Source organism: Mirounga angustirostris, unplaced genomic scaffold, assembly GCF_029215605.1.
Source record: "Mirounga angustirostris isolate CCGP_5_RB_7025 unplaced genomic scaffold, mMirAng1.0.hap1 SCAF_10, whole genome shotgun sequence".
In the NCBI taxonomy this organism is placed as follows: Eukaryota; Metazoa; Chordata; class Mammalia; order Carnivora; family Phocidae; genus Mirounga; species Mirounga angustirostris.
In genome coordinates, this window is record NW_026991718.1 from 84,138,071 (window position 1) to 84,158,750 (window position 20,680).

At 45.1% G+C, this 20,680-nt stretch overlaps 1 protein-coding gene across 3 annotated transcripts in view; it reads right to left on the reverse strand.

The window, feature by feature from the left end:
- The window catches only part of UXS1 (UDP-glucuronate decarboxylase 1), a 99,365-nt gene that overhangs the window by 67,907 nt on the left and 10,778 nt on the right, over positions 1-20,680 (reverse strand). For 2 of the 3 annotated variants that reach the window (XM_064572672.1, XM_064572673.1), the window contains exon 2: positions 1,181-1,208. The exons of the other annotated variant lie outside the window; for it this stretch is intronic. In XM_064572672.1, coding sequence (XP_064428742.1) covers positions 1,181-1,208 — 28 coding nt within the window. The remainder of the gene's footprint in view (positions 1-1,180; positions 1,209-20,680) is intronic. 3 annotated transcript variants of the gene reach the window in all.

The window sequence follows — 20,680 nt, forward strand, 5'->3', positions numbered from 1 at the left end:
TCAGTCCCAGGTTCCAATTCCCTCCAGAAGGGGGTGCACCCAAGGAACGGAAGACAATGGAGGAGAGGAAATCTCAAATTCATCTCACCAGCTCACCTCTACTTTGTAAGCGTTATTTCTATTCCACTAAAATAATCTTTCACATTATATTCAACATGCAATTTTAAATTAGAGGCAGGAAGTGTGTCTATAGGAGTCCAAGTCTCTCTGCTGGGCTTTCCTGGGGATTTGATGCAAAATGGAGCTTTTCCAAGTAAAAAAACAGAGTTCCTTTAAATGGGATCTCAGCACCCCTCCTAGCCACACACACAAGTCTTTGTCAGGAGACACTCACACCCTGGTGGTAGGAATCAGATCAACACCGCCCCACTGGCCTTGCAAAACCTACTCAATCTGAAAAGCCTGGTGGCGGCACAGCAACCCTTTACCGTAGTAGCCCAGTGCAGGGGCATTTGACTGCCAAACCCACCGCCAGCACCACAATTGTGATTGCTGCTCTTTTATTTTCACTATCAAGGCAGACAAAGTGGAACGAATTTTTCTTTAAGTGTAAAACTGTACTAACAGCGTCAAATTTGTTTTTACAATGAATGCTTGTTAATTTTTTTTTTTTTAGAATATCAACACAGGATTTTACTCTCCTGAGTGTCCCTCCTATGTTTATCATAAAGCACAAATAATGCACACTCAGGCCAGAAGGCTCCTCAGGGCTGAATCCTGAGATAAGCAGGTAGCCTCAGAATCTACTGGTCTACTCCCAGAGCCAGGGGCCTGCATGGTTTCCTAAAGATAGCCCCCTTCTCAAAAGGCTTTGGAAAGGCACGCCCCCCACTGTGTGCTTGTCCAAGCCACCCAGAAACACAATCACATTTTAGCAGGGCAAAAGCTAGGGTCAACCCTTTCCTGTGTACAAAAGGAGGGAAGGGACGTTGAGGCAGGCAATGATGAGGAGCCAGCCAATAAAACTGGGCTTTACCTGAGCAAATAGTAAAATCAGATGTATTCATCAAGAATATCCATAAGAAAAAAGACAAAGCTCAGATGTGTGAATGGCAAAAAAAAAAAACCTGTTTCATTTTTAAAATATTCAATTAACCCATGCCATCTACAGTCTATTTGTAATAACTGAAATGTGTCTGTAAAACTCGACCACAACATCCAAGTTATTAAAAACAGTTACCTCATATTAACGAAGTTGCCCCAAACAGCTGGAAGGGAAAGAAGAAAATTAGGTCAATATTTAACTTTGTGATATGCAAGGATTCCAACTAATACAATTTTAATGTTTTTTTTTTTTTTTTTAAGATTTTATTTATTTGACAGGGAGAGACACAGCGAGAGAGAGAACACAAGCAGGGGGAGTGGGAGAGGGAGAAGCAGGCTTCCCACGGAGCAGGGAGCCTGATGCGGGACTCGATCCCAGGACCCTGGGATCATGACCTGAGCCGAAGGCAGACGCTTAACGACTGAGCCACCCAGGCGCCCCACAATTTTAATGTTTAACCAATATTTTCAAGTACACTAAGAAATCTAAATTACAGCTCATGAAGACAACAAAACGCACACTTCTGAAGTATTAAGTCCTACTAAAAAATAAGTGAAAAGAGGATCCAATACTTCTCTTTAATTCTGGATTACCTCTTTTGGGGTCTGGAGTTCAACTGTGCTTGTGTTCTGATAAACAGTATGTCCCAACCTTTGTCTGAGGAAGAGCCAGTCACAAGCATCAAAGAACTGCATGTCTGAAAGAGATCCTAGGGCTCAGTCCAGCCTTTTCCTTTTAAATGTCTATGAAACCAAAACCCAGAGGGGTTAGATAATGGCCTGACACTGTGGCTTAACTTCACCTGGAAGCCCATCCTTTCTCACACTTGCCACATCTCTCTTGTAGTCTAGTTTCTCATCAGCTGGCCTGCTTCCTTGATTACAGACACCTGGAGGGCAGGTTATCATGTGTACACAGCTGGTGCTCAATAAATGTGAATAAACCAGCCCAGCCGCCACAGTGAAGTTTTGCCATGGATGACTTTAAAAACATACTAGACTATGAACCACCATAGCCACAGCCATCAGTGAAGGCTTTGGAAAGGCACGCCCCCATCGTGTGCTTGTCCAAGCCACCCAGAAACACAATCACATTTTAGCAGGGCAAAAGCTAGGGTCAACCTAGGGTCAATACTAGACTATGAGCCACCAGAGCCACCAGTGAAGTTGCTGAACAGAGAATTATTTAATAAAGAAACCTTTCCCATGAATGAGTGTCTCTAATATTTGTACTCATTCCTCTTTGGCCCTCCTGTAATCATCCCCCAAATATGGAATACCTCCTAAGGGCCAGATGCTCTTAGGTGCTAGAGAAAGACAGAGAGCAAATGCACACATTCCCCCCCCGCCCCCTCCCCCCCCACACCCATCCTGGAGATGGCGATTCTGTGAGCTCAAGAAGGCCTTCAGGTTAGGATCTACTCCCAGGCATCTTCTTATTGTCATTGTCTGGTACATAGTAGGGGTTTAATAAATGTTTACTAAATAGGACTCAGTTTCCAAAATCACTTGTTGCTGATTCCATACAAACACATTCCTCTCCAGAGTAGTAAGCAACTGATACAAAAGATAGCAATAACTAACTAAATAAATGTGGCAAATAAGCAAGAAATGGGAAAATTACTATAAATCCATACTATATTCCTTATTCATTAAAAAAAATAAAGAATGTTTATACCTTTGGACCATGTGAGCTTACTTTTGAGTATTATCCTAAGGATATACATATATATACAGGAAAGCCGCCTTCACAAATCATGGCCTTACTTATTAAAAAAAAGGGGGGGTGGGGGGAATAAACCCAAATGTCCTACGATTAGGGAATTGCTATATAAATTATGATACAGCCTTTCAATAAAATCGGAAAGCCATTAAATCTCACAATGACTATTATCAAACAGACAAGAAATAACAAGTGTTGGCAAGGACGTGGAGAACAGGGAACCATCATGCACCGTTGGCAGGAATGTACACTGGGGCAGCCGCTATGTAAAACAGTAAGAGGTTCCTCAAAAATTAAAAACAGAAATACCATATGACCCAGCGTTCCATTTCTGGGTATTTATCTGAAGGAAACAGAAACACTAACTTGAAAAGATATCTGCATCCCCATGTTCACCACAGCATTATTGACAACAGCCAAGACACAGAAACAATCCGAGTTTCCATCCTTGGATGAATGGATTATTCGGCCATAAAAAGAAGGAAATCCTGCCACTTGAGGTAACATGGATGGACCTCGAGGGCATTATGCTACGTGAGGTAAGTTAGACAGAGAAAGACAAATACTGTATGATCTCACTTATATGTGGAATGTCAAAAACTGAATGAAACAAAAACCCAAGTTCATAGATACAGAGAACGGATTAGTGGTTGCCAGAAGTGAGCAGGTGGGTGTGTAGGTGAAATGGGTGAAGGTGGTCAAAATAAGTCCTGGGAATGTAATGTACAGCATGGTGACTAGTTATTAATATTGTATTGCGTATTTGAAAGTTGCTAAGAGTAAATCTTAAAAGTTCTCATCACACACACACACACACACACACAAATGTGTAACTATGTGTGGTGATGAATGGTAACTAGACTTACATAATATACACTGTATATATATAGTAGTATATATAGATAGATGTTAACTATTAACACATATAACTAATACATAATATTACATATGTTACTAATATAATACTATATATAATGTTGCATGTCAATTATATCTTGGTTAAAAAATATGGTTATGAAAATACACTGCAACATGGTAATGCAGTTATGACAATTCCAGATGAGAAAATATATATGCAGTATGACTTCTGCTAATAAAAACCACCTAGAATAAGACTGTCTGAAGATGCCAAAATACTGTTTAAATGGTGACATTTTTATCTTTCCTTGTATCTATGTTCTTACCTTGTGTTTTAAAAAGGAGGGAAAAGATTTCCAAACCCTTGCTGAACACCATGCCCCCCACCCCTCAGAAGACCTGGGAACACAGGGGTCAGTGGTCAGCTCAGTGCTGGCGTTGTGGACGAACCTGCAGTTGCCAAACCCCATGGGCCCTGCTCTTCACTGTGTACCTCAAATAAACCAATCGTCTCATTTTGACTTTAGGATTCTGTTGCTTGTCAAAATATACCAGGAAGCTGTCCCTCTCTGGCTGTGGAACCTCAGGAGAATTATCCAGTCCTTAAGATGCCTTAGGGTGGATAATACCTTTTGACAACCTTTTCAAATCATTCCATGGTTACTAGTTTATTCATTTTCTTTTTAGCCTTTTCTTGAATCAGTTTAAAAGGTCTGTCTCAGAGATGTTTCTCAATCTTCTATCATCCCTTAGACCATCTGAGAGCATGTGAGGCTGCCCCCCTTCCTGGATGTCTTTGCCCTCCTTGAAGTATAGACACCAGGGCTCTGAGTGCTCTCTCCTTTCCTACTGGTCCTACGCAAGCATCCCTCCCCCTGTAAGCAGGTGAGGGCCCTGGGATCCATCCCGGAGAATAATGCCCATGGCCACATCTTTGCTACCCTTTATAAAGAGGTAATAATGGCCATACATGGCTAACGCCCAAACCTATTCTTGTGGCTCAGACTTCTTCGATTGGCTCCCTGCACTTGGAAACATCCTGCTCTTCGCAGTTCACCCCTTCTCCCGCCCCCCGCCCCGAGAGCTTCATAACCTCATCTCCCCTCCTCACCAATCAGACCTCCACGTAGGCCGCCATTACCTCCTCCCCGCCCCGATTTGCAGCCTCCACCCTCCCTAAAGCAGCTCCATCTACATACGGTCAGAAGTGCACACACCTTACCTGCGCATGACATTCTTGAGAAAACCTCCCCAACCTCCCTGCCTGCTCCAGGGGACATCAGGAGCCCTCTGAGTTGTCACAGCACCAACGACACACTTTTTAATTGGCAGTTTACAGGTGGGTCTCCCTGCAAGATGAGGGCTGATTCACATTTGCAACACCAAACACATTCAGGCCAGCCACCAAAATTAGATGAACAGAGGAGGTCGAGGAATGTTTTCACTTTACTACATTTATCCCCTGCTCAGTACTTTTTCTTTTCAGAAGTGTTATCACCAATTAATCTTTAAGATGTTTTTATGTCAAGTGTTTCTGACCTCCTTCTATATTTTATTTTTTTAATTTTTTAAATTTTTTATTGTTATGTTAGTCACCATACATTACATCATTAGTTTTTGATGTAGTGTTCCATGATTCATTGTTTGTGCATAACACCCAGTGCTCCATGCAGAACGCGCCCTCTTTAATACCCATCACCAGGCTAACCCATCCCCCACCCCCTTCCCTCTAGAACCCTCGTTTGTTTTTCAGAGTCCATCGTCTCTCATGGTTCGTCTCCCCCTCTGATTTCCCCCCCTTCATTCTTCCCCTCCTGCTATCTTCCTCTTTTTTTTTTTCTTATTCTTAACATATAATGTATTATTTCTTTCAGAGGTACAGATCTGTGATTCAACAGTCTTGCACAATTCACAGCGCTCACCATAGCACATACCCTCCCCGATGTCTATCACCCAGCCACCCCATCCCTCCCACCCCACCCCCCACTCCAGCAACCCTCAGTTTGTTTACTGAGATTAAGAATTCCTCATATCAGTGAGGTCATATGATACATGTCTTTCTCTGTTTGACTGATTTCGCTCAGCATAACACCCTCCAGTTCCATCCATGTTGCTGCAAATGGCAAGATTTCATTCCTTTTGATGGCTGCATAATATTCCATTGTATAGATCTTCTTTATCCATTCATCTGTCAATGGACATCTTGGCTCTTTCCACAGTTTGGCTATTGTGGACATTGCTGCTATAAACATCGGGGTGCACGTACCCCTTTGGATCCCTACATTTGTATCTTTCGGGTAAATACCCAGTAGTGCAACTGCTGGATCATATGGTAGCTCTATCTTCAACTTTTTGAGGAACCTCCATATTGTTTTCCAGAGTGGCTGCACCAGCTTGCATTCCCACCAACAGTGTAGGAGGGTTCCCCTTTCTCCGCATCCCCGCCAACATCTGTCATTTCCTGACTTGTTAATTTTAGCCATTCTGACTGGTGTGAGGTGGTATCTCATTGAGGTTTTGATTTGGATTTCCCTGATGCCGAGTGATGTTGAGCACTTTTTCATGTGTCTGTTGTCTGGCCTTCTAAACTCTCAAAAGCTCTGCCTGCTTTGTTTTAGAGAAAAAGAACTCAGCCCAGCACACACCAAAGACAACCAGTAGGCAGGAAAAGTTCCTGTATTACCACAGACTCATTCCAAGGAGGAAAACACAAGCAATTCCCAACAATTATGGAGCCTTGCTCCCCATGTTCTCTGTAGATTGGCCTGGAACCTTGCAGGGCACGGAGTTTAAAAGTAAAACAGTATTAAAAATTAATGTTGCTTTTAGAATTCTGCAACCTGCTTAAGTGAGCCTGACCTACCTTACAGTGTTGCAAAGGGATCGCTGGGAACTACAAAGAGCTATACTCTACAGATACCTGAACTAAATGGAACTAAATTAAGTCAATTATATACCATACAAGGACTCAGTATTAAGAAAAGTATTTTTAAAAAGATGATCATTCACCATCATTGACAAAGGGCTTAAAATCAAATTCTCTTACACGGCTTTCAAGATAATTTATTCTGATTTTTATTTTAAAAATACTTAGCACGCAAACTGAGGCACACTGGTTTCCCAATTCTCTGTCTGTATCCAGACTTCATGCTATGCAAGGAAACCCCGTTCAAGAAAATCTTTCACATAGAAATTTTCATTTAGGGCAAAAAAATTGAGTGATTTTTAAAGAGTATGATTAAAAATGAGTGTCCTTTTCCAACAAAGGAAAAATTAAAATGCTCATTCAACGCTTTCGTAGTCCCTATTAGTCTAACGTGGTTTCTTAAATTTTAATCAGACAGCACTCGAGACAAATCCTTTTAGAACATAATTTCTCAATCTGAAACCTGTGGGTCTCCACCAGATTCCTGAATGAATTTCAGGAAGTCTAGGGGGAAAATCCTTGAAAGTCCATGCAAAACCACGCATACAAAGCTTTCAAAAATCCCCCATAAAAGCTTGAAATTCCAGAGATGCATTGGTTTTTAGACTCTGAGTCCTTGAATGCCAGGTCACACAGAAGGTGCAGATTCTTCACCAAGAATCCTATTACCTTATTTTAAGTACTGTTATGATACTGGATTAAACAAAACCATTTCCATTTCACACCTATACATTTTAAATGGCTGCAATATGCTTTAGCATGTTTTTGTTGGACATTCTGATCACCATTTTCACCTAGAGAGCACATGTACTTTTATCCTAAGTCAGAGAAGGGAGTGTGAGTTAGGGAAGCCACTCCCCAGCTTGGCTAATGGGCACACACCTGTATTACACACAATATGCCCAGCGTGCCTGCAGGCAAGTACAGACAGCCAGACATCCTACAAACCAGCATGCCAGGGGCTCACCAACCTCGGCTTGGTGACATTAGACAGTGTGACTGCATGGAGAACGCATGCAGGATTTGCCTTCTGTCTTCAGTATTTGCAAAAATCCTTTCTTCGCTCATCCACCAGCCAGCCATCCAACAAAAATGGTGCCTGCGGATGAGCAGAGTGCTAAGACCCTGTGCACAACCTCACCTGTATGGTAGGCAACATACACATGATACACATACACAAGAGAGGTGGGCCAGGGGAGGAGGCGAGGCTCAGCTGACAAGACGCAGTAGGGGTCCACCTGGAACCACAAGGGGAAACAGCTTGACCCTGCTCATGCAGGAAAAGGTGGGGTTCACCAGCCACCCACAAGACGATGGGGAACTGACCCAGATCATAAACAGTCCTTCAAAGACAGGGCAGTGGGAGAACTGGCATGCCTGCAAACTCCTCTCAGATGGTCACCGGCATAAATGCAAGTCTCCTCTTAAAAACACACTTTAAGATATTGAGCCCCTGCTAGGAGCCAAGCACTTTATGAGGTCTTGCAGCAAAGGTTCCTAATCCATGGTGCCCTTTAAAGACTGAAAAGTTTCTCCAGGACCTAACAATGACTAGGAACTGGCAGGGAGGCTGGGGGAGAGTGGAGTGAGGGTCTGCCTTTTCTAGCCTCAAGGGATAAACACTGGGCCTCCCAGAGCCTGGGAGACCCTACACGGTCTACACTTCAGACCTCATGAATCAGGATCTCTGCAGAAGAGCCTGGATGTTGCATTTTTTCAAGTGCCCCAGGGGGCAGAATCATATAGAGAGAGGTGGTGAAGAGAAGGTGGAGAGCCTGCACCTTAAGGGATCTGGTGGCCTGCCACAGCCACTCACCTGTTGCCCACCTATCTGCTCAGACAGTCCAGGCTCAAGCCACTCTGGACCCTGGTAATTTCTCCAACTTGCCTCAGGGTCTTTGTACTTCCTCTTCTTCCAAATGCCTCTTTATCTGCCCCACCCCCCACCCCCAGTTCATCCAGGTATCAGCTCAGTGAGGTCTTCCTGACCAGTCTATCCCTAATAGTGCCCCCACACCCCCTCCTTCCTCCCTACCCATACTCAACCAGCTTTTTCTTCACAGCACTTACCACCAGATAATATACCCACATATCTATCTATAAAGCTCTGTGCTTGTATGTTTCCAGCCAAGAAAATGGAAGCCTCAAGACAGCAAAGACTATTTCCTTCACTGCTGTTCTCTGACGCCGAGACACTGCCACATACTATTCAGTGCTCACTCAGTATTTGCTGAAAGAATGAAGGCATGAATGAAAAGCTCTCCCAAACGACCGGGAATCACTGCTCTAAGGCAGGAGTCAGCAAACTTCTTCTGTAAAGGCACAGAGAGTAAATATTTTAGGGTTTGTGGGCCACATGATCTCTGAAGCCATGGCTCACCTTTGCCACTGAAATGTGACACAGTCCTAGATAATTTGTAAAAGCATGACCATGCTCCCGCACAACTTCATTCAAGGATACAGAAATCTGAATTTCGTGTGCTGTGAAATAGCATTCCTTTTTTGACTTTGTTTCAACCATGTAAAAATTGTTAAAACTTTCTTAGCTCAGGGGTGGGCCGGAATTGGCTCATGGGCCATAGCTGCTTACCAATCCCTGCTCTAAGAGATCCCAGAATGACTGCATGCCACCCCGTGCAGGAGGGCTTGTCCTTACACAGAGAACTGCCGAAAGCCACTCTACGTAATACACATCCGGGAAGTAAAGGCTACTGCTGATCCAGTCCTGGGGAGCAGAGAGGAGGCACTGACCTGTGGAGATGGGGGTGCGGACTGCACACAGCGGGGACGTCTACTGGCCTGTGAAGAAGATGTCCTCGGAGGATATGAGCACCCCTGTTCCCCTTCCTAGCATTCCAAGACAGCAGGGCTCTGGTGAGTGGGCCACCAGCCATCACTCCAAGTGTGCAGCAGGGCAGCTATGTTCTGGGCGAATAGGAAGCAGGGGTATGAGGGACAGATGGGTTGAGAATGCCGAGAACAGAAGGGGGTGGTGAATGGGTGTAATCAGGAGACAGGAACACCAGAGGTGGAGGATGGCGGGGGAGGGGACACCGGTCTAGGATTAGCCCACACTGTGGGTCCACTTCCCACTGGAAGCATCCAGGCTAAAGATGTCTACCAGGCAAATAGAAACAGAGGCCTGGAGCCAGGAAGGCCAGCGCCAGCTAGAGGTGCGGGTAGGGTACCTGCGTGAGGCCAGCATGTCAAAGGTTCAACAGTACGTGGCCCTGACTGTGCATCCAGCCGGGCAATGGCCACAGCCCCGGGGAGACTACCGACAAGGCCAAGGTGTGCGAGCAGCAAGCACAGTGATGCTGATGTCACCGCCGCCGGTGAGCCCACACCGGCCTTTCCGGATCACTGTTCCTAGTCACGAGGTCATGTTGTCTCCTCCACTTCACAGCCACAGACCGGAACCAAGAGGAGCCTCCAGTCACCGCCCACACTTGGCCAACACTTCCAAGGGGGAGACCTCATTCAAGGCCCCAGAGTCACCCCCAACTCCAGTGAAAAAAGGAATCTTGGGTTTGTTTTTTTCTCACTTGTCCTCTAAGCTAATCCCCTACCCTGAGCCCTGTGTGCAGCAGGTACTCCAGCTAAAACTGAGAAACACTGAGGTCATGAAGTCCTTCAGGGGACAGCAAAGCCTCTGTGCGTGCTGAAGAGGGTCCCTATCTCAAGAGAGTGAACAGCAATTCCAATCCCCATCTGCTCAGGCCAAGAACACTTTAATTTAGAGAAGCACGCAAATCAGCAACTCTGTACAAATCCTGGGAGCCTTGAGCTCATTTAAAATGAATATTACTGGCACAGGAAGTTGCAGCAATGCTAAAGCACATTTATCCTGCAGCATGCGTTCTGCCGTGACTGTTTACTGTTCCTCTCCAGGTTTTCTGAGCGTGTTAACTACAACAGAACGCCTCGTCTAAGCTATGACTCACTTGGTGCCAAGTGCTCACTGCAAAGCTGTATGGTGTCATTGTGTTTTTCACACAGGGCCTTCCCAGTGGCACTATCTGTCCAAAAATTCTCCTGTCAGGAGATGGGGTCTGTGTGTCCTCCCCTTGAATCTGGTGGACTTGGGACCATTTCCACTATAGGGGAAGCCGGAAGTGACGCTATGTGGCTTTGGGAGCTGGTCATAAACAGCGTGCTCTTCTCTCGAGTTTGCTGGCACACTGTCTCTGGGGCCCCTGATCTGGATGGGGTCACAGCCAGGTGCGGTGCAGGTGCTAACAGCCAGTCCTCGCTGAGCCCGTCCTCAGGCGCCAGATGTGCCAGTGAATAAGTCCCCAGAAAGTACATTCTCCAGCCCCAGCTGTCTGAGCCATCCCAACTGAAGTCCCAGACATCATGTAACAGAGAAGACTCTCCCCATTTCAAATTCCTCACCCAATGAACCTGTAAGCACAATAAAATGATTGCTATTTTATACCCCTAAGTTTTGAAATAGTTGGTCAAGCCGCAAAAACATAAGCAGAATCAAAACAGACAGCAACATCCCCAGCCCTTTAATCTAGAGATGAGGCAGACCTTAAATCAACCCAGGATACTGGGCTTAACTCCTCCCCACCTGATGCATTCCCAACCAAGTGCACATGCACCCTTCCCCACACCCAAAGCACAGCTTTGCACAAACTCATCACCTTGGTAAAAAGCCTAGATCGAGGCTGCTGCCCTGGAGAAACCCTCCCTCCCCAACCACCCACACTGCCTGCCTGACCTGAACAGAACTGTAAATGTGCCAAGGAAAGATGCACCCCTTGCTCACCACTGATGAACCTCAACAATCCTCGTACCAGAACATAGCAAATATTTGACTCCCCTCAGGTAAACTTCAAAGCAGCACAACTGAAATTTTTTCAAACAAGGTAAGAATATACATTACTTTTTTTTTTTTTTTTAAGATTTATTTATTTGAGAGAGAGAAACAGAGACAGTGCACAAGAGCATGAGCAGGAGGGGCAGAAGGAAGGGGAGAGAGAATCCCAAGCCTGACGCAGGGCTCGATTACAACCTGAGCTGAAACCAAGAGTCGGATGCTTAACTGATTGCGCCACCCAGGTACCCCTACTTTTTTTTTTTAATACACTACTCTTATAATAAGAAAAGCATTAAAAGAGTTGTTTATATGGAGCAGAAGGTTCAAATTAGGAGATACTCTTCTGTTTTTAATTCTTGAATAAGAAAGGGAGATGTGCAGAAGGGGGGAGATTCAACGTCTCCAGTTCCCACTAAAAAGAATTAGGGGTTCAGGGTCAGGCAGCATCATACCTCAAAGGGGAGCAGTCACTGAATGGGGATCTTTGCCTCCTGCCTGCCCTGAAGGAACCGAGCCCAAAACCCTGCACCCCACACACCCGGCCAGGCCTCTGACTGTCCTGCGCAGTTAGACGGGAGGAAAACTGTCTCAGAGAAAAAGGCTACTTGGGGTGGCCGAGCAGCCTCTGGGAGCACCTACTTCTGCGCCCTCCCTGTGACACTAGCCCTGCCCTGGGCCCAGGCTGTGGAAGCAGGCAAGACAGCAGCACCTTCTAGGCCCTGCCCTGCACTCCCTGCAGTCCCAGCTGCCAGGTCCCGACCTGCGGCTATAAAACATTTTAAGTGACTCATGCAGTCTTATAGGCTTATCTAATAAAATTGTACTGACATTCCCATGGGAAAAAATTTTGCCCCAAGATGTTCCTTTTTTTTTTTTTTTTACAAAGTGGTTAAAAGGGGAAGAGACCATAGACTTTGCAGAGGACATATTGTCCTCTGAAGTCTTTATTACATGTAAAAATGTCGCTATTAAGTGAGAACAGAAATAGTAGAATCAATTTTTTGCTTTTTAAAACTACATACATGTTTAAAACTACATGCAGGTGTCTTCACAGAAGTCTGAGAGACATGGGGTAATAAGACCTTTTTGTACACCTCTGTATTTTAATTTCCACAGCTCGCAGGAAGAAAGTCTGAAATACATTCTTTAGGTCCGGAGAGGACACTGAGTTGCTTCTGTCCATTCCAAGCAGGGCAGCATCATGGCTTACAAAACACAGGGTGACTTATTAAAATCCCCCAAACTGGTAAGTTAGAAAAATCCAGAATCCAAAACTATTTACTCAACTATCGTATCAAAGAACTCTACCATTCTGTTTTAAAAGCCTGGATAAGAGAATCTCTCTTCCCCAGGGACCCTCTATAGGTGTACAGGACAAATAGTTCCTTAGAACAGAGCTACACAAAACGTGTCCCCGGAGCGGTGGCAGGAGTGTCACATGGGACCTGTCAGAAATGCAGATTCCCCAGCCCGCCGAGCTCTCTTGAATCAGAAGCTCTGGGATGGGGCACAGCCCCTGGGGTTTAATGAGAGCTCCAGGTGATGCCGATTCACCCACAGTCTAAGATGCTCTGCAGTAAACTGCCTACCTCTGTTGCTCTCCCGTGCTCAAAAGACACCCCATGTTTTGTTAAGAGGACAACAGAGTTAAACAATGCTCAAATAAGCCCTCTGCGGACCCTCCTTCCATTGTAGTGCATTTCTAGATGCCCCTTCTTCCTCTGCACTGCCCTTCCTTCCTTCCCAGGCCACTGGGAAGGACACGTGACATGTCCCTTCAGTACATGCTCCACTCCAACCCTGTGCCAGCCTCTTGCCTGGGCTCTGGCCACTGCACAACCAGGACCAGAAGCCCTCCACTGTAGCCCTCCCACTTCTTCCATCTCCGTGTGGCACTTCTCCTTCCTTACCAGGTGTCCTGTCCTGAAAGCTGCTGGCTTTGTCATTTTCCTATTCAAGATTTCCAAGTTCTCCAAATGATTTTGATTGCCCACTCCAATTATCAAAAGTCCTGAGCATGCACCCCAGCACCCCATATATATGTATATGCACACTGTAAAGGCTAAGGTAGTATATATATATATATATATATATTACAGAATTTCTTTTCACTGCCCCCCATGTGAAGGGTTCCATGGAGCACACTCTCCCCCACCCAAATGCCAGCCACACAGGATGCCCTCATCCCCAGCACCCTGGCCCCCACTCCTCCATCACTTGTTGCCAGCAGGCCAGTGCAGTTCTGAACACACTCAACCCTCCCCAGACTTCCTACCCCACTGAATGTCTGGGGGATTCTTTTTTTTTTTTTTTTTTTAAGATTTTGTTTATTTATTTGACAGAGAGAGACACAGCGAGAGAGGGAACACAAGCAGGGAGAGTAGGAGAGGGAGAAGCAGGCTTCCCACGGAGCAAGGAGACCGATGCGGGGCTCGATCCCAGGACTCTGGGATCATGACCTGAGCCGAAGGCAGACGCTTAACCGACTGAGCCACCCAGGCGCCCCTGTCTGGGGGTTCTTACATCATATTTGTGCTTCCCAATTATGAAATAATCAGCACCTTGTCATAGATGGTCTCATCTCTGATAGATAGCAAGGTGCCGCTGAGATAAAGCTTGCTTAGGACCGGGTCCCCATGAGCTCAACCAGGCACACTTAGGGACAGAGACTGGGTGTCACAGTCACTCTGCACAGCAAAGCCCTGGCATAACCAGAGCATCTGACTTTCTCCCCAAAGGGTGTCCAGTGCTCCCTCCCTTGGCTCCCCCATGCTCCAGGCCCAGGAGGAGTGCCCTCTCCAAACATAGGCCAATCCCAAGGCTCCCCCTCACCATTCTCCTGGGCAGGATGCCCAAAGGACCCATCTGTAGCAGAATGAAAATTACAACAGAAATTCCACACACTGACCTTGAAAAGCCAAGACAGTTTTTAAGGTAAAGGTTTAAAATTCTAAGTATTGAGCTATCCTTAACAGGTTTCACTTTTATTCAAGAAAGCTGTAAGAACAAGTTTGAAGGGAAGAGCTCTCCCATTGAAAGCCTCAGCCATGCAAGCCTTCCTTTAAGTGAGAACAACCCATGATATACATCGACCACTGAGTTCTAGGCAACCATTTAGACAAATGAGATCTCTGCATTGAAAGATTTTCTCCATATGTTAACTACAAAAGCAAATCACAGAAAAATCCATGGTATAAACCGTTTACATTTTAAAAATACCTAAATATAGGGGCGCCTGGGTGGCTCAGTCGTTAAGCGTCTGCCTTCGGCTCAGGTCATGATCCCGGGGTCCTGGGATCGAGCCCCGTGTCGGGCTCTCCGCTCAGCGGGAAGCCTGCTTCTCCCTCTCCCACTCCCCCTGCTTGTGTTCCCTCTCTCGCTGTGTCTCTCTCTGTCAAATAAATAAATAAAATCTTTAAAAAAAAATACCTAAATATATTTTATGAATACATAATGCAGAGGGAACTATCTAGATGATTCATACAGACATACTAAAATGTCAACCAGTAACTGACAGGAAGGGAAAAAGGGTTAGCTGGAAGGGGGCAGAGGGAAAGGGATCTTCCAAATGCTTCCATATTGTTAGAATGTTAAAACTGTGAATTAAAACTAAGCCCCAAAAGACATATATCAATGCCCTTTGCACCTTAGTATCCAAACTGTAACTTACTCTTTTTTTATTGCTGAATATATTCATTATTTTATTTTTTATATAAATATATATTTTTATTATGTTAAATTAATCACCATACATCATTAGTTTTTTTTATGTTATATCACCATACATTACATCATTAGTTTTTGAGGTAGTGTTCCATGATTTGCATATAACACCCAGGGCTCCATTCAGTACGTGCCCTCTTTAATACCCATCACCAGGCTAACCTATGCCCCACCCCCTTCCCTCTAGAACCCTCAGTTTGTTTCTCAGAGTCCATAGTCTCTCGTGGTTCGTCTCCCCCTCTGATTTCCCCCCGTTCATTTTTCCCTTCCTGCTATCTTTTTTTTTTTTTTAACATATAATGTATTATTTGTTTCAGAGGTACAGGTCAGTGATTCAATAGTCTTACACAATTCACAGCGCTCACCATAGCACATACCCTTCCCAATGTCTATCACCCAGCCACCACATCCCTCCCACCCCTACCACTCCAGCAACCCCCAGTTTGTTTCCTGAGATTAAGAATTCCTCATATCAGTGAGGTCATATGATACATGTCTTTCTCTGATTGACTTATTTCGCTCAGCATAATACCCTCCAGTTCCAACCACGTCATTGCAAATGGCAAGATTTCATTCCTTTTGATGGCTGCATAACATACCGTTGTATATATATATCACATCTTCTTTATCCATTCATCTGTCAATGGACATCTTGGCTCTTTCCACAGTTTGGCTATTGTGGACATTGCTGCTATAAACATAGGGGTGCACGTACCCCTTCGGATCCCTACATTTGTATCTTTCGGGTAAATACCCAGTAGTGCAATTGCTGGGTCGTAGGGTAGCTCTATTTTCAACTTTTTGAGGAACCTCCATATTGTTTTCCAGAGTGGCTGCACCAGCTTGCATTCCCACCAACAGTGTAGGAGGGTTCCCCTTTCTCCGCATCCCCGCCAACATCTGTCATTTCCTGACTTGTTAATTTTAGCCATTCTGACTGGTGTGAGGTGGTACCTCACTGAGGTTTTGATTTGGATTTCCTGATGTAACTTACTCTTAACCATCATAAAATATCTTGGTTTTCTCCAGGTCCTTCAAGTCAATACTCAGAGGCAACAATCTATCAACAGAAAGCTACCATGATATTTACCATATGTTATTATCACTATGTGTCTATTTCTTGCAGCTGGAATTAAGATGCATTCTGTCCTCAAATCTTCACCTGAGAAAATCACTTCTGCCTCTTCACATCAGGACACAAATAAATTTGTAAACACATTCCACTCAAACATATTCTCAAGGTTCTAGTGCACAGTTCTATTTTTTTTTTAAGATTTTATTTATTTATTTGACAGAGAGCACAAGATTTATTTATTTATTTGACAGAGAGAGCTGCAGAGGATGAGGGAGAAGCAGACTCCCCACTGAGCAGGGAGCCTGATGTGGGGCTCAATCTCAAGACCCTGGAATCATGACTTGAGCCGAAGGCAGATACTTAACTGACTGAGCCACCCAGGTGCCCCCATAGTACTACTATTTAATTAAACATTCAAAAACTGCTTAATCTGAACTCCTAGACAGTAATATCAAGTTTAGAAAAACAGGCACAAAAAAAGATAGAAAAATGCCAGACCACCCCAGAAAGCAAACAAGCACTTTGATTCTTCAAATCACATTAGGGACAGATATAAGTGACAAAAAGTGGACTCTTCCTTCTCCCCTCCTGTGGCTTCACAGATACCAAGAGATGCCTAGCATGATACAAAGTTGCCGCATTTCTTTTGCTTTTTCCCACTTAAAAAGATGTAGGCTCAACCTAAGGAAGTATGGCAATATTTTCTCTCCGACAATAGAAAATGAAATAGATGTCCCTTGAGGCTACGAAATAAAGGCATCTCCTTAGTTTTCTGACAAAAAGAGGAAACAGATTCACTGAAGAAAAAGGAGAGCAAAGGGCGAATCCTATCCTTCCCTTCCCAGTCCAGCCGCAGGGCTGCGGGCAGGAGAGATGAAAGCATTGCGTGTACCATCCCTGGTACAGCCGGCGAAGCCTAAATCACAATCACAGACCTCACTTCCTGTGGATTCACTCTGAAACTGACCCAGTGCTCTTCCCTTCTGACCAATCACTTCCCACTTCCCGGTGGAAACAAAAGTCAGGAGAAGGTGTGAATTTCCAGATCCCAGCACAGAGCAGGCCACTCAATAGCCTTTTGCTGCCAAGTGAGTGATGAATCTGCTGAAAACTGACAAAGCAACAGCTCTGTACAAGCACTTCCTTTTCAACTAGCTTCCAGTGAACACCACCGATTAAGTCTGGTAGTAAATGGGGATGAATCTATTTTTAGAATACTGAAGGCAAAGAACATCAGAAAAAAGAATTTTTTTAAAGTAGGTAAGAAGAAAAGGAAAATTCACACTCCTCACTACAACTTCTAAACGGAGAAAGGAGCTCATGTGACCAAACCCAGAATGTGAAAATATGATGTAATGCATAAAGGTGTAATAACCTTTTTTAGAAAGTAGAACACTATGATTAAGAACAAGACAGAAAGAGTATGTATACATAAGGATTAGTGCAAAGCACAAAGGAGAAATATTTTAAAAATGGAATACAACTTTGGGGGTAATTTTACAGCCTGATGTTAAAAGTTGCTTTGTTAATAATATATTTGCTATTGGATCTACTGAGAATGCTAAAGAGAAACCTGATAAACTTCACAAAAAATATACAAAATCTACATGAAAGAAATTATAAAACTTTACTGAGGGTCAAAAAGAAAGACCTCATTTCAAATGAAGAGACATCACTATTTCTGTATGGAAAGACATTTCTAATATGCTAAAATTGTGAGGATTGAAATTTTATCTTTGTACTTCATTCTCTAAGTTTTTCCACATTGAGTACCCTATTTCCCTATTTACAAATTATTTAGTTTTAAATGGGAAGTTTAAAAATCTGGACGATGCTTTTAAGTCGGCCTTTTCATTTTGTATTTGAAGAGGTGGAGAGGGAAAGAAGGTGCGGGAGGGACTGAGGAGGGACATCTCAAACCACGGTGCCCACTGGTGTCACCCAGAGGGCAGCCAGGTAGGCCACGCCCCTGGAACCAGTGTGCGGATTTCCCACTGGTGGGGTGGCCATCTGCAGGGTCAGAATCACGTGGAATGGCTGTGTCTGTAGGTCACCCTAACAGGCCTGGAAAATGCCAGCCTTCTGCGCACAGCCCTTGTCAGGGATGGCACAGTCCAGGAGAACATGAGGAAAGGGGCATGTGGGAGAAGCCAGATGAGGGGCGAGTGTGGAGGGGGTGTTGGGGGTTGGTGAGAGTAGGGAGAAGGGGAGGGAGGGAGGGAAGAGATGGAAGTAGTATGGACTAGGTGGGGGAGTGGGGAGGAGAGCAGGAGAGGAGATAAGGGGACAGGTAGAGAGTAAGGTGTTCCTTAGAGGAAGGGGTGAGATTGAGGGGGAGAGGAAGAGAGGAAGAGGGAAGTGAGTGGACAGTGGGGGAGTACCAGGGACTAGGTGAGGTGGGTATGTGAGAAGGGGGAGGTAGGAATGTGGAAGGGGGAAGGGTAAGAGTGGGTGTGGCAGGCAGGTGGGGTGGGGGAGGAAGTGTTTGGAGCTTGAGGGGGGGCAGGTGCCTCAGAGGCCTCAAGAAGGTCTCAGGTGCTCAGTGGTGGGGGACCAGGCAGGTGAGCCGGCAGGTGCAGGTACAAGACCCGCTACTCTGGCTCAGAAGGCCTGTGGGCCTTGTAAACTCAGCACCCCAGCCTGGACAGAACACCTGCTAGAACAGAGGGACAGGCCTTCCAACCACCCAAGCTGGGGCATCGGGGCTGTGGGGGCTTCAGTGCAGACAAGCTACCCAGCAGCCACCTGGGCCCACCATGCTCATCAACCAGGTCAGAGTCATAAGGAAGAGGGGGGACCCCTACTGCAGGGCCAAATAAGGGGACCAGAAGCCAGCTGACTACCCACCAACAAGACAAGGGCAATGCCCAGAGATCCTCTAGAGTACTTCCTGCCCTTCCATCTTGTAGGCACCCAACAGGGCTGCTTCAAAGTGCAAATTCTTTCAGGACAAGTGTCACTAAAAGTCTATACTGAAGCTAAGAGATGGGGTAGGTGCAGCCTCGGGGTTCCTTCAGGTCCTTCTATACCACCATGGAGTACCAGACTAAGAGCTGGGGCAGGTCATATAACTGCCCTCTGCCTCAGTTTCCCCATACATAAAATGGGGAGATTATCCTCCCCCGTGCCTCACTGCAAGACAGTAGCATTATCTAAGTAGGTCACTCCTCACACTGCATTTCTGCACCTGCATCAGTGGCAGAAGCGGGAGGGGGGGGCTTTCATTGCTTTGAGGGCCTAGGACAGAAATTTTGTCCTTTAAATAACTAAGAGGAACTGGGAGTTAAGGAGAGCAAGGAATCAGAATAAAATTCTACAAAAATAAATTAAAAAAAAAACTAAGAGGAAGAACAGAACTAAGATCCTGATTTGCCTACATGCAAGTTTCAGAGAGAACCACCATTTATGGCCCCTTATCACTCACTAGTAACCATTTCCACAAGGACTGCCATTGGCCCCTGACAGTGTCAGATTAATGTGATTCTTTCACTTGATTCCAACAGAGCCATCCTACCCCTTTAATCTTCTGTTGCCGGTGTAACAGACCAGTCTGCTCACATCTTTAAAAATAAATAAATAGGGGGGCGCCTGGGTGGCTCAGTCATTAAGCGTCTGCCTTCAGCTCAGGTCATGATCCCAGGGTCCTGGGATCGGGCCCCCCATCGGGCTCCCTGCTTGGCAGGAAGTCTGTTTCTCCCTCTCCCACTCCCCCTGCTTGTATTCCCTCTCTCGCTGTGTCTCTTTCTGTCAAATAAATAAAATCTTAAAAATAAATAAATAAATAAATAAATAAATAAATAAATAAATAAACAAACAAACAAATAAATAAATAGGGATGCCTGGGTGGCTCAGCCGGTTAAGCGTCCAACTCCTGGCTCTGGCTCAGGTCATGATCTCAGGGATCGAGCCCCGTGTCAGGCTCCCCACTCAGTGGGGAGTCTACTTGGGATCCTCTCTCTCCCTCTGCCCCTCGTGTGGGGCAGACTCTCTCTCTCTAAATGAAATAAAATCTTTAAAAACAGATAAATAAATGAAACTCAGATCACTTACATTACATATGTCAACTGAATTCTAACTTAGAAACAGCTTGTTTTCAGAAAGAGTATAAAAATGTTCAGATACTAAGTATAAAATTCCAAGGCCTCAACACCCTAACAAAATTGTTTTCATTTTCCTAGATGCTCAGACTCTTTCTGAGAAAGACTAGGGTAAGGGGAATTCAAGTGTTTGTTGCTGCTGCTTTAGGGCACTTATTTATTTTGGTTAGAAAAATAGAAAGCTTAACCAAAAACTCAAAGAAACTCATGGATTAACCTGAAATTCATTCCTTGCCCTTCTGAATGAAAGGGAGAGAAAGAACACCCTGGCCACCCCTGGGGAGCACCTGCTTGCCCGCTGTCACTGCCCTTCCTACGTGAGGACAGCCCCCCACCCCCCCACATCACTTTCTCACACCTATCCCTGGAAACATCTTTTCTCCCAGGTGGCTCACAAGTGAAGCTATCA